This window comes from Mesitornis unicolor, unplaced genomic scaffold (assembly GCF_000695765.1).
Source record: "Mesitornis unicolor isolate BGI_N332 unplaced genomic scaffold, ASM69576v1 scaffold26600, whole genome shotgun sequence".
Lineage (NCBI taxonomy): Eukaryota > Metazoa > Chordata > Aves > Mesitornithiformes > Mesitornithidae > Mesitornis > Mesitornis unicolor.
This window is the reverse complement of record NW_010156628.1, coordinates 13,761-28,240: the sequence shown is the minus strand read 5'-3', so window position 1 is coordinate 28,240 and position 14,480 is coordinate 13,761. Positions and strand designations below refer to the sequence as shown.

The window sequence follows — 14,480 nt, the reverse complement described above, 5'->3', positions numbered from 1 at the left end:
CAATTCATTTTGCTATGTTTCCTTGGACACAGGTTTGGGAAGCCATGTTTCATCTCAGAGTATGTTATCCCAGCTTCATAAACACCTGAATATAATACTGGACAAACACTGACAGGAATCTTAAATTCAGGCTGCTACTGGGTACAACCAACAACCCAGAAAGCAATTCCACTCATCACAGTAAATGAGATCTCAAATACACTTGGCTAGAATGAAAATAAATTCTTTAAATGCATTAAAACATAAAGTGAATTATTAGATGTGTGGCTTGTGTATTGGTCTCAGTGATAATTTTATATTCTCTTTCTTGCAGGAGGTGAAGTCACCAAGCCCAGATTTGCTCAGTATTTCCATGGCAGCTTGGCTAGTCTTACTATCCGGCCAGGCAAAATTGAGAGTCAGAAAGTGATTTCCTGCTTGCAGGCCTGCAAAGAAGGTCTAGATATTAATTCTCTTGAGAGTCTTGGCCAAGGAATAAAGGTGAGAGATGAACTGACATAATCTTTGATAAAAATTTACAGCTGATTTATGAAGTGGAGAGCCCAAGATAGAGTACACAAAGCATGAATGTACTCCCAGAAGCAATGTAATTTCCCATAAAGTCATGCAAAGAAAAGCGGAACGGAAGAGCTGTGACACTGCAAAGAAAAATGTTTCTGTTATTGCAAAGCTAGATGCTCAGGAAGTAAAGCACTGCTGATATTTCAGAGTCCATATGAATTTCCCGGTCATGTTCTCATGCTTATTTTCATAGTTTTACAGAAGTAGACATGATTCCAAAAACTTATTGAACTTTGATCTCAAGTAGCTTTAAAGCAATGGAAAACATAAGTGGAATGTCATCTAGAGGCAACTCTGAAGGAAGTCCCAGTGCGACAGTACTGAAGAATTAAAAGTGTGTTCCAAGATGAAAATGTTATGGGACATGAAAATTGGACAATAAAAAAACCTGAACTCAAGAAAAAATTAGATTTACATACAAATAATTATCCATCTTAATTATGCAAACTACTGTCTTTACTGAGATAGTAACACTTTTTCTAAGACTGGAGAACAGCAGACAGAGGAAAATCCTGTTTTGGTTGACAGAGTAGCTAGATTGCTTTGCATTTATTAACAGAGAATCATAGACTGCTTTGGGTTGGAAAGGACCTTAATGATCATCTAGTCCAAACCCCCTGCTGTGGGCAGGGACACTCCCACTGTGAGGTTGCTCAAAGCATATATTAAATAATTTAAAGCATAATTTAATTCATTTTATATTTATTAATTAATAATTAATAAACCCCACTTTGAGGTTGCTCAAAGCATAAATTCTTGCTCTTTTGGATACACGTGTAGGATCTTGACTGTAAACTGCGTAATGTTTCTATGAGCTGCATGGTCAGTGTCTCTTTACTGGTACCACTGCTGGACAACAGGGGCTCTTCTGCCTAGCACAGAAATCCCAATACCATCTTCCCAAGGAGCTGAGCTGTGAATTCAAACTGGGAAGATGCTTTGGCTGCAGACTGTGCATCCTGTGAAACTGCACAGGTGGATATTTAGTGTGGTGTTTTCCAGTGGGGAGGAGAATGGTGTTGATCTAGAGTGTGCAGTGGAAGTGCCACGTGCTACATTTTACCAGCTAAACCTTAAACCTAAAGATAGGAGACTGACCTGAAACACAATCAAATGTCTGTCTAGGTGATAAGTTGGAGAGGTGTAGTATAACTGATATATTCTCTGAAAACAAGGGTAAAAATGAAAGTTGTAAGTGCAAAAGTAAGGAGAAATTTTACCTAGCTCTAGCTTTTACATATGAGCAAAACACCACACTTTTTTTTCTTTATCCTCAAGGACATCATTAAGAATTTCACATTGTTGCTTCTCCCAGCAATTTGACATGCCTATGAGTAAAAGCTGTTTTTAAAAGACATTGCATACAAAGAGCAGGTAGGGTTTTCTGGAACACAAGTGTATGTGCCTACCAGTAAGTTCTTCGCTGGGATTTTACGTGAATTAAAGCAATGTGCATTTGGTCCATGGTACTTAAAAGCATAGTAATTCCTCCCTGTTGTCACATTCTGAAACTTGACAATATTTGAGTTGTCTTATTTCATGGGCTTGGTAAAAAATCCCTGTTATACCAACTGCTCCAGCATGGATGATCGGCTTCCTTACTGTACTAGCAGTGCAGTGGGGAAAATGAAAATGCGGGATTGTTTTCTGCCTTTTGTTTCTTTCTTTCACAAAACTTCAAAATATCTTCATTTTCTGAAATAGAGATGAGGCATAGTGGTTTTTTTTAAAGTTACTGTTTTCATTTTTACTTCAACAGCGCAACAGCAGGAGGCAGAGATGAAAGGAGCAGTCAGAGATTGTGGTAGAGTTTCTTATTGGGGCTGACAGAAAGGAGGTTGGATGAAAGTGGAATGGTTGGCACTTGACCTTGAACAGGAGATTAATAAAGAGAAAGGGTTTCTGGTGTCAAAAATAAACATACCTGATCTTAGACAAGCGTGTGTGACAGCTGCACAGATGATAGGTTCTGTATGGCTGTTCACCTGGCGCTTTACAGATGCAGTGTTGGCAAACTGATGTTGGGAGGTGCTTCTGCTGGGTGCTTCAGACTCATGAAGCTTCCCCCTTTTGCTACCTAAGAGCGAGCAGTGCAGCTGTAATACAGTCTATGACACACTAGCATTAAACATTTTTTAGTCTGCAGCCTGATTTTCATGTATCTGTAACAGTTCTCAGAAACTGTCTAATCTGCCACTATTTTTAGCCTTTTTTAATGAGAAAGACAAAAATGGCTCAGACAAGGGCTTTCTCCAGTCCCTTTGGCAGCACTCCAGGTGTTCTGGCAGCCGAGCTATTATGTTAACAAGCTAGCGAGAGTCTCCTTTGGCTAATTTTATTCACTACTACTGCTAGCTTACAGAAAGAAAAAAGAAGTGTATGCAGGCTGTGACTCATATTAGCCCTCCTCTTTGTTAAGAAATACCCTTCAGTGTGTTATGACCTTCCTGCACAAGCTTTAAGCCCAATCCTACATGTTCCATTCAACAGAGAACGCTGTGCTTCATCCTGTTCTTCACAATCTGTTTGCTCTTTTGCTTTTTGACCTTTCTCATTGTAAGGAACTGGAGACAACTATTGTTGATGTATAATAGAACATGTTCATAGGATCAGTAGACAGCTTTGGGAAGTGACTGTATATCAGAGGAGGGTTCGTATCTTTGTGTTTTGCTGACAACGGTAGGTTACAAAATCAAGGGGGTTAATCTAGTTTTCATTGCAATGCAAATGGGTTGGTGAACCAATTAACAGACAAAAAGATGGAATCAGGATGAATTACAATGAAGATAAAACCAACCATTTGCTATGCGGTTATAGTAGCAAAGTTTCTTGGTCAGCAAGACTGTTTCATGTTCAGTGCAATGGACCAGAGACACATCAGGGCTCCAGGAATAGCCATTGACTTTGCAAGGTTTGTTGGCTGAAATGAGCAGCTGGCTTGGTGCAGGCAGGTCGTTCTTAAACCAGGACACCCTTATCCATCATGAGACAGAGACAGGAGAATCCCCTTTATTCTCTCTGACGGTAATGAAGATGTAGGAGGGAAATGTTATAATTGTTTTGTTCATTCATGTTGAAATACATCTCAGAAAGATAGCTCAGAGGAAAACCAAACAGAAAGCAGGAAAAATATGCTTCTGCATGCTACTCTCATTTAAGCTAGTATTTTTATATGAGGGAATGTGTTTAACCTAAAAGAATTACATAGTAATAATAACTACAGTGAGTTAAGGTTTTGAACTCTACAGCTGCAGAAATAATATTAGCAGAATTGAAAAGGCTGAGGAAAGTACGGCAAATCAGGATTAGTTTACTATAAAATTAATTATAGCAGTAATTATTCAGATATGAAGTAGATGACTGACCTGAGTACATGTTTTAGGGAACAACCTGTGGATTCTGCCCACAAGAGCTGCTTTTATTTTTTTTTAAATCATTAGATTTTAAACTTGCATCTGTGCAACATTCCTTTAAAATGTCTTATTTTGCACTCTGTACCTGGTACCCTAAATACTAATTCCCTGCATTTCCCCTAGTATCACTTCAACCCTTCCCAGTCAGTCCTTGTCGTGGAAGGAGATGACATTGAAAATATAAATCAAGCTCTCCGAAAGGTGTCATACATCAACTCTAGACAGTTTCCTACTGCAGGTGTACGACGTCTGAAAGTCTCATCAAAAGTCCAGTAAGTTATATGTCAGCTGAGCTGATTAGATTATGAATATTTTTCATTAATTTATTTTTTCTTTGGGCATGTAAGAAGAAAAATTCTGTCTAAATTACATTGATAATGCATACTTTTACGTTATTGAGCATAAATTATTAATTGCATGTACTTTAATGCTGATTTAGATTGTGGTTTTCTTTTGATATTGTCCTTTTAAGAAACTTTTCCTGTTGATGTCATTTACTTGCATTCTGTTTATAGGTTGGAGTATACAGTCTGGACTGAACAGTACTTCTGTTTGTTGCTTTCTTGTTTTACTGTTAGTTTTAAGAAGTTATATTTTTTCCTGAGATAGCTAAAGCCATGACTTTTTAATGCAGGCCTATTACATCTAACAGATGACGTATCTGCAAGACCAATATTTGTAGCTATGCTTGAAATAGTCTTTATCTGCCTGTATCCTTATATGGCTGCCATCACTGGTGTGGGGTGTTAAACAGAAATCCGTGTCCTTCCCTTTTCATGTGGCAGATCCTGCACAGAAATGTTTGCAGTTCTACATAATCAAAAAGCCATCTGCCACTCCTGAGTGCCCCAGGAGCAGGGCTGTGTTACAGCAAGTTGTGCAGGGCAGGGAGAGCAGATCTTTAGAGCAAAGATAAATATCAGTTCTACAAACTCTCATCTAGTGCACACACAGGTCTTACTAAGCACCTGGCTGTGGGCTGACCACACTGTGTTTGGAGAGCAGCACCTGATGTAGTCCCACTGGAAGCAGTCCAGCTTTTGCACACTCCAAGACTGGCCCAAGATTTGTGCCATGATGAAGTACAGTAGAGTTTGTCAGGAGATTCACTTCCATCTTCAGATGAAAATGCTAATATAGACCCCTTTTGTCCCCATTTTGTGCCAGAATGGGTTCATGATGGGTCCAGTTTAAATGGATAATTAGGCTCTTTTATCCACACATGACAAGACAAGCATATTATGCTCATTAGATACCTCTTTGAGAATTTAATGTTAGGTTTGCTAAAGTTAGTTGTTATCATCTAATTAACTTTATTTTTTTTAACCATGACTTTGTTAAATGTCAGTCAAACATCAATATAATCATTCTCGTTAGTGACCTTATTAAATAGTGACCTCTTCATTAATCTGTTTGCTAAGATGTTCCTACATAATTGCAATAGTTGTGAACGTGGGAGGGAATGAGAGGAACAGAGCTGTTACTCTCACTGCTGGTAGGTACATGGTGGTACAGATGCATGTCCTTATGTGTGGCAGTGTCAAAGCACGGAATAGACTGATTTGAGACAATGCAGAAGGATGGGAGCCATCAGGTGGGTTTTGGGCACTATAAGTGCCACACACCTCTAATGTGCAACATGCTATATGCAATTAATGAATAATATATTTTTCAGATGTTTTGGTGAAGATGTCTGCATTAGTATCCCAGATGTAGATGCATATGTAATGGTGTTTCAGGCCAATGAGCCCAAGATTACAATAAGTGGGATGAACCACTTTGCTAGACCAGATACAGAATTTGAAAGCGAAAGAGGTGTTACTTTGTTACCTGACATCAGGATTGTCAGCACAGTCACTAAAACGGAGCATCCAGTGGACGTAAAAGAACATGACAGAGGTTTGTGGGTTTCTTTTCAATATTATTATGTACTCTGTGACGTGATCCCTCACACTTTTTTAAAAGATAATGCAAACAAGTCACTTCCCCAGGATTCATTTAGGCAATGGTAGGCAGTTGTAATGTTGTACGTTCAATTAAACACATTGAAAACTGTGTTAAATAGTGATAGATCAGTATGTGCTCCAAAAAAAGCAGCTTTTCCATTTAGTGTCTTGCCTGCTTCAGAATCATTCCTTTCCTCTCTTCACATACCCTTGTCATTTGAATATATTTGTAATGGAATCTTATTAATTATACTGATAAAGTGGAAAGCAGTAATTGAGAGTTGGAGTTTTGGTCTGTTCTTATGGTTCCAGCTCTGCTACTGACTTGTGAGTGATACATAGGAAAGTTATCTTGTGTCTCAGTTTCTCAGCTATATAAAGTACATATAATAGTTTGCAAACATTTTTTTTCAATGATGACAGTTTATTCTAATGCTGAGCAATGTGTGTATTATTGTTTGACACTAGGTGAGTGTTCAAAAATATACATAAGGTTTAAAATATTTGTCTATAAAGGAATCTTCCACTTGGATGCTTGTGTGAAAGGCAAATGGAAAGCCTAGTAATCTGAGGAATCATTCTGAACAATATTTGCTGGACTAGTATAAGTAGCAACTAGATGTACCTCTCTTTAAAAGATGAAGACGATAATGAATGACGTGTAGGGGCATGGATTCCCTGAAGCCATGCTCTTTAACAAGGCTGCCTATCACTTGCCTGAAACTGTATGTGTCCTCTGAAGGCTGGCAAGTGCATCGTATCGTCATATCAAAGGCATGCAGTTACAGTATGTAAAAAAATGAACTCTTGCATAGAAAAGAGTGATCATTATCCATCACACAATGCATGCATGACGCTCATGTCCTTAAATGTTACATCTTCAAAACTGTTCAGTGAATAAGGAACTACTGCCCTCCAGTGTAGTTCATAGATTTCATCTATCCCAATTTTTCCTAATATTGACATAATTACTATTGTAGCACCTTATAACCTAAAAAGCCTGAGTCTCACCTTGAAAAGGAACCTAGCAGCATTTCTTAAACTGTTGTTTAATCCCTTGAAAGCCAGGCATGTCCTCATGTGACGTCTCCTGTTTATTTCCAGTAAGCGTCGTTAAAATTGACAGATAAAAATTACCTTTGGGAATAATTGTGTCTTGCAAAAGATTATTGAATTCTAAGTCTCAATTCTTGCATTATAAGCTTGAATCATTATTTCTCTCAGCCAGATATTATCTGTCAAAGACAAAGACAGCTGTAAATCTTGACCTATACCTGCCTACGGCTATTTTTCCACTTATTGAGAATTTACTTAATGTGATCATCGTGACTGTAGCAAAGATGCACATGGCATTTAGTCACCCTGTATTCCCCAGCCACGGGACCAGTCAGGTCTGTCTCAGCAGCAGGAGATCAGGTAGCACAGGCAGCAACATGACCATGGTTCATTTACCTGCAGAGGGGCCCCAGAATGCCAATGTGTTGCTGCTGGCCCTGCCTCAGTGAAGGACTTTGTGGAACCCCACCAACAGCTCAGATTGCTGCCCCCACCTCTCCTGTTTGCCCACTGACCACCAGAGTAGCACAGCTGACCAGTCCAGGCTTTTCCCATGCTCTGCAGCCAGGCTCTTGCCTGTCTCTCTTTGCTTCCCATGAAATAGTCCAACCCATCAGCCTTAGCAATATTCAGATTTGCCTGTCCTGCAAATTTGAGTTGGGTCTCCATTTTTTGATAAGTTAGAACTGTATCTGGAGTTCAGATACCCAAATTCACTGTACTAGCAGTTGAGAATCTAGGGCATAAGAGCTTTCTGTCTGTGCCTTGCTGCCCCACACACCTTCCAAGATGAAATTCCCCAAATGGACACCAAGAACCAAGTTTGCAGTCTCCGTGTCTACAGTAGCCTCAAGGATCTGGTCTTGCCAGATGCTCTGTGCTAAGTTGACCATAGAATTAAAATACTAAATTGATATACTACTCTTTTTTCCAGCAACAGAATTTTTTTAATCGTACATATTGAAGGATAGTCAGTTTACAACTCAATTTTGCCAAGTCTCAAAACACAGAGCCTTGCCACTTATGTTAATACCGTGTTCTTGGATAGACAGCACCATGTTCTTTGTAATGCAAATTCTTTATGAGTAACTGAGAGAATCGTAGATGAGTCTGACATGTATTCTTCCTGTTCAGTTTTTCTTGAGAAAAGAATGAATGTGTGATACCAATGTGTGGTATCAGTATGGAACTCAAAAACAGAATCGTTTACATGAATTTATTTACAGGATCAAATTTCAGTTTTCTACTTCCAGTACTATCCTTGAATGCCTTTTATTACAGAGCAATATGTTTTTATCTATCTCACCAGGTATTTGTAGGCCTTCACCATCATAGCACCTGAACAGGCAAGACACTTCTCTGTTGATTTGCTTCAAGTATGCTGCATTTAATATCAGCAAAAAACAATTCAGCCTTCTTTGCAAAAATTGAAAGCCCTGATGCAAATCACAGAAAATTACTGAGCTGTTCTATGATCATTTGTCTTAGTTTCTGTCTTCTTCTTTTCATGGTATATGCCATGCGTTCACAGCCAATAAACCAGTGATATTAGAGGAAATGCTCCACAACTTGGATTTCTGTGATATTTTGGTCATTGGCGTAGAATTAGACCCTGAACAAGAGTGTTTAGAACTAGATCCTGTGGAGCTTCAAGGAAAACGTCTAGATGCCACAAATTCCACAACGGGATATTCAGTCTATGGTATGTTCAAGGACTTTGCTTTCTTCCCATCTGCAATTACGTTGTTACAATGAAAGGACTGACTTGAACGAAATGAGACAGAAATCTGTGGTGTACAAGCTGTGGAATATTCCAGGATAGACTATGTCTCAAAAAGCATAGTCACTTCTTGACCTCTGGGTGTGCTGTGTTCCTTTGGAATACGGCACAGCTTTGTCTTGGTTTCACCATCCCTCCTGCCGCTCCCCAAATAAGGAAAATAGCAACTCTGCTTTCTTTAAATGTAGGAGTTCTTGTGGGATATGAGAGTGAGGGGATTTGTCAGTGTTCCTGCACAGTGCTGATAACTCATTGGCTTTTTTTAACTATTACTATATAATTGATTCTAACTCTTTGCTGATGTATTTGTTCCTCTCCATTATGGACTTACATTCATTTCCAAAACACTATTCTAACACAATTCAGTATCAGCCAGAGGCCCTATCAAGGGATATTTGGTGCACTGCCATTTTCAGATAATTCTGCCAAATTTTGTATTTTCTGTGAACATTTGAATTCTCCTGTAGTGCACAGAGCATCTGTCGCACAGCATCTCCTCGAGACAATCACTACTCTACCCCCATTTCAGGTGTGGACAGCATGCACAACTATGAGCAGGTTCTTCGGCAAATTCGATATCGTAACTGGTTCACTTCTGCCACCTTTGACAGGAAGTTCAGAGTCAAGTGCTCAGAGCTAAATGGACGTTACACTAGCAATGAATTTAACTTGGAGGTAAGCAATCATTTATCAAGTTCTCTTTTCCAGCACTGAGGCTGAGCACTGGCCTTACCTTCAGCAACATTGAGTTTTCTTTAAAATATGTATAATTTTTGACATGTTCTAGTAACTGTAATCAAATAGAGGAAAAATTCTGAGTTCCATGCAAATAGGAAGTTGACTGGCGTTCTTCAATGTGTGTCTCTATTCTGCTGCATATGATGATGAGATGATCCTTCTTTTGAACTCAACTAACACAGAGAATTACTTATTTTTTTACAGAATGGAGGCTAAGGTCATCACAATTGTTTTTCTATGACATAAAATCTCCTACAGGTCTCTTTGAAGATTTATACACCTGCTCGACAGTAAATCATTACAGCCTCATTCTTTTCCTTAGTTTTTTTATATATATCTTAATCTGACATACTTTTATTTCCTGCAGAAATTCACCTTTTCAGGTTTTCCAAGCACTACCCCATTACATTAAGTTTTATGATTTGTTCTTCATCAGATGGAGATCATTCCCAGTAATTTACATGATTTCAGATTTCATTGAGGAGGAAAGTCAGTATACAGGTAATGAATGCATAGGATGGACCTCTTAATCTGTCATATTCTCTTGGATTCACTACCCAGACATGGTCAGTTACCACAGGAATATTTAGATAGCTCTCTTGAGCTTATGTGTGCTGGTACTAAGCCCGGTGCAGCACAATGGCTCAGGGACTGAGCATTGCTGATAGAATTAGAGAATCATTAAGGTTGGAAAAGACCTCTAAGATCATCAAGTTCAGCCGTCAACCCAGCACCACCATGCCCACTAAACCATGTCCTGAAGTGCCACATCTCCCCATCTTTTAAATACTTCCAGGGATGGTGACTCCACCACTTCCTGGGCGGCTCATTCCAATGTTTGACTGCTCTTTCAGTAAAGAAATTTTTCCTAATATAATCTAAACCCAATCTAAACCTCCCCTGGTGCAACTTGAGGCCATTTCTTCTGGTCCTATTGCTTGTTACTTGGGAGACCAACACCCACCTCACCTACAACCTACTTTGTTGTAGGTTGTAGAGAGCAATAAGGTCTCCCCTCAGCCTCTGCTTCTCCAGACTAAACAACCGCAGTTCCCTCAGCTGCTCCTCTTAAGACTTGTTCTCCATGCCCCTCAGCAGAAATCGTAGACCTGTTCTGAGCAACCAACTTATCCAGCCCAGAACCCAGATACCAAGTAACTACAGGAAAGGGCAGGACCTTCCTTCCTAGCAATAAGACTTAATAATTTGTTCTGAAAGGTTTTATGTGTTTATGCTGTATTGAAAATTCATTTCACCTGAGCATTCTGAAGCCCTGATAATGACTTCAGGGTTTTTGCTTATAGCATAACTATTGGTAGGACAGAGACCTGGTATAGTATAAAGTCACTCAAAGTAGGAACACAGGAAAAACTGAAACCTCTTTTAATTCTCGCTTACTGTTTTGGTTTTAAACTCAATGAGTTCAATACACTTTGTCAATATTCAGAGTGACAAATCTCCCACTAACTTTCAGGGAACATCTAAAAACTGATTAGTATAGAGAAAAGAAAGTCACTACTTATTCAGAGAAGTAAATTTTAAAAATCTGTTTCTGTGCCACTTCGTAGTCTACAGCTAGAAAAGTTAGAATGCATTTTTAATGTTAGAAATGAGAAGTACATTAACCTGTGTGTTTTTCACTGCCATAAAACCAGTGTATCTGGCCTTCAAGGTACGTACAATAATGCTTCTATCTGCTGATGAACTCCATAGTTCAACATAATGTATGGAGCCAGCAGGTTTGGAATATAGAACACCTTTTAGTATGTGATCTCTTATTTTTCTCTTGTGTCAGATTAATATTCTACACAGCTCCAACTCCAATTCCATGGACCATGTAAATCATATGATAGTACAGCCACCATTTCTCCAATCTGTCCACCACCCAGAGGGAAGCGTAAGCACTGTTCGCAACTCAGGTATGTGATGACTTTACAGAGACTTTTCAAAATTATGGTAGATCAGTATTTCCCTTGTGGTTAACCAATAAAGTCCAGAGTTACAGCTTGTGAAACCTCACAGAGAGCATTGCATAGGTGTGAATGAAGGTAACACTGAATTCTGTTCTTTCTTTTCAAGGAAGTACTTTGTAATTAAAAGCTACTGTCCTTTTTTAAAGTATTCAGTAAAGGTTATGTACTCTGACCCACACAGTTAAGAAACTGTCTTGTTTATAGTATTGAATAGTATGAAGTATAGTACTTATGCTCATATTGTCTTTGTACGTCTGTATTTCTCTGAAATATCAATTTCTGTCCACCCCTTTCTAAGCCAAAGGAATAAATGTTTGTATTATTGTTTTAGATCTGTAATTGCTGCAGTGATTCTGTTAGCTGCTGTCCAGACCTCAGTCTGGAACAAAGATAAGTCCATCTAGCCATGTGCAGGGGGCATTACTTTATGTTCAATACAGAATTTAAATTTAATTTTTAGACTATAGGAGTTAAAATATATACCCAAATCTGAAGCCTTTTCAGTGAAGTTAAGCCCAGGGCAAGGATAACTCTTTAAATGCTGGATTCTGAAATCCTTTTAGCTGAATGATACACATATAAAGAATTAAAGATGATGTAAAGTGTAGGTAGTTACAAGTAGTTATATTCAGTTGTGCTTAGAAAATTACTGTATTTTTCTGTATACTTGTACAAACATTTTACCAAAATGAAACTGAATTTTTACAGGATTAGCTATTTCAAACTAGTTCTTTCTTTTTTCCTTTAATATTGTTCTGATTTCACAGTTCCATTTTACAGGCAGTGCAAGGCAATCAAATGGGGTAAAGCTCCTGGAACTGCAGTACCCAGGTAGCAAAGGTACATAGAAAGTGGCAGCATTTCTCCACTAACCTAATTATCTGATAATATAAGAATAGTTCAAAGAAGTTTCTTCCTGTGACTGGGTGGAAGGACTTCTCAAAGTGCAACAGAACAGTGAGGAAACATGTCCTGAATCCTCAAGGTTGTAACACAGGCAAATAGAACAGCAATGTGTTATTTTATTTCTTGGAGACTGAGATTTAGATCACAGTACAAGTGTTTGAAACCTTCAAAAATATAAGGTTTGAGATATATTTTTTCTCACAAGTGAGGCTGATGCCTCAGCTGTAATCAGAAGGGGACAACATGGAGGTAAGACACTACCTGAACCTTATTGTAAAAACGCTTGTTCTGAAACTAATTGATTCTGCACTGATTGACTTTGTGTCTTCAGTAATAAAGTGGGTTAAAGAACAAATGGTAGGCTTACTCACTTTTTAGTTGGTTATGATTCGTAATACTCATTATAAGATATCTGTAAATGCCATTCGTGTATGCTCTGCCCTAGTAGGTGAGCACTTGTCAACACTTTCTGTAGTCCCAGGCAGATGGCTGTGCTAATTCTCAATTCAAATGAAGAGGTGCTGAAGGGAAAAAAATAGACAAGGTATTTAGTGTTGTAGGCAGTTTTTTCCACAAATATAAGACCATTTCCTTTTCCACTTTTTGTTCTAGTTGTTCCAAGTGTGGCTACTATCGTTATCATAATCTGTGTGAGCATACTCATTTTAATCATAACCTTGGGGGTCTATCGAATTCGGACAGCTCATCAGCACAGCTCTGCAGACCACGAAGGAAGTAAAGAACATGAAATGGATTGGGATGATTCTGCTCTGACTATTACCGTCAACCCCATGGAGGTACATAACTGAGGCATATTGTTATACCATGATAATACCAGAAGTTACTGTCTGGCCTGGTAGCTTACTCAGCAGTGAGTTTTAAGTCTCTTTCAGAGTACACTTGTTTAGGCTTGGCAGTACAGGTGCACGTGCATACATTCAGGAGCCCATCTCTGTTTGCAGCTCCACACACCATGAGAATACATAATTGAGCACTTAATATTTGTTGTCATATATATTTACTCCGTAGGATGGTGAAGAATTCTCAGGCATAAAACCACTTCCTGACCATCCATATTTGTACTCTTAAGTACTAAAGATAATACAGTTACTTTGTTTTTAACTTTTTAATGTAAGTACTAATACACTAAAAGAAGGGGAAATGATCAGCAGTTTAAAGCAAGTGACACAGCAGGGTTAAAGTTTGGTAGCTTGACTAATAAAGATATTATTTATTGAAATTCCATCCTTGATGCAGTTGGTTTTGAATATTTGCTACTGAATTGTATCATAGTTGGTGCCTAGTAGTCACATAATGATGGAAAGCAGATTGTCCCAGCATGTTAACATTTCTAAATGTGGGATAAATGCTCACATTCTCACAGCCACTGGCTAGCAAGAAGGCACTTTTCTTCTACTGTCTCTCTCTCATTTCTTTATATGAACTGTAGAAATACAAAAAGCCTCACCAAGCAGAAGAGGAAAGTGAGGAGGAAGACATAGAAGATGAAGAGGACGACACAACTAGTGCTGAATCAGATGAAAGTGAAGAGGAGGAGGAGGAAGAGGAACTGATTGTCCAAAAGGGAGACAAACAGAATGCCACCAGGCAAGAGCAGTTGGAGTGGGATGATTCAACACTCCCATACTAACAGCCCTCCAGCCACATTGCTCTTTTGTAACAACCAATACAATGTTTTTTCAAAGTCTGTGAGTTCATTGACAGGATTGGAACTTCTGCTTGCCTGTAACTGTTTTGCCTAAAATGATCTTCTTGTAGAAATTGGTAAGGCTAGAACTGACCCTTTTCTTACAAAGCCTAGAGGAAACATGGTACAAACATACTGGCATTGCCAGTAATAAAGTAATCTAGAACTTGATCTGGTAGCAAGCGTAGTTCTCTATTTCCTGTTTCTGTACCTTAGATATGTGACAAAAGTCCTGTCACTCAATCCATAGAGGCTTTTGCCTTTGCTATGTCTTTTGTACAGGAGAGATTTCAGCTTGTTATGAAGAAGAATTACTTGTGTGGGTCCAAATAGGAGTTGCTATTTGACTTCACACTCTTACAGGTGTAAAATGTAATCCACCTTCAAATTGGGGCAGAG

General features: G+C 38.7%; 1 protein-coding gene across 1 annotated transcript; it reads left to right on the top strand.

Annotated features, from left to right (window-relative positions):
- Positions 1–313: 313 nt before the first annotated feature.
- Positions 314–14,024, top strand: LOC104533241 (calsyntenin-2-like; the record flags this gene model as incomplete). Its single annotated transcript, XM_010193956.1, has 8 exons — positions 314–480; positions 4,098–4,246; positions 5,650–5,873; positions 8,508–8,678; positions 9,286–9,431; positions 11,290–11,413; positions 12,986–13,170; positions 13,824–14,024. Coding segments are annotated over 8 exons (1,367 nt in total), but the record flags the coding sequence as incomplete, so codon positions are not given.
- Between the last annotated feature and the right edge of the window lie 456 nt (positions 14,025–14,480).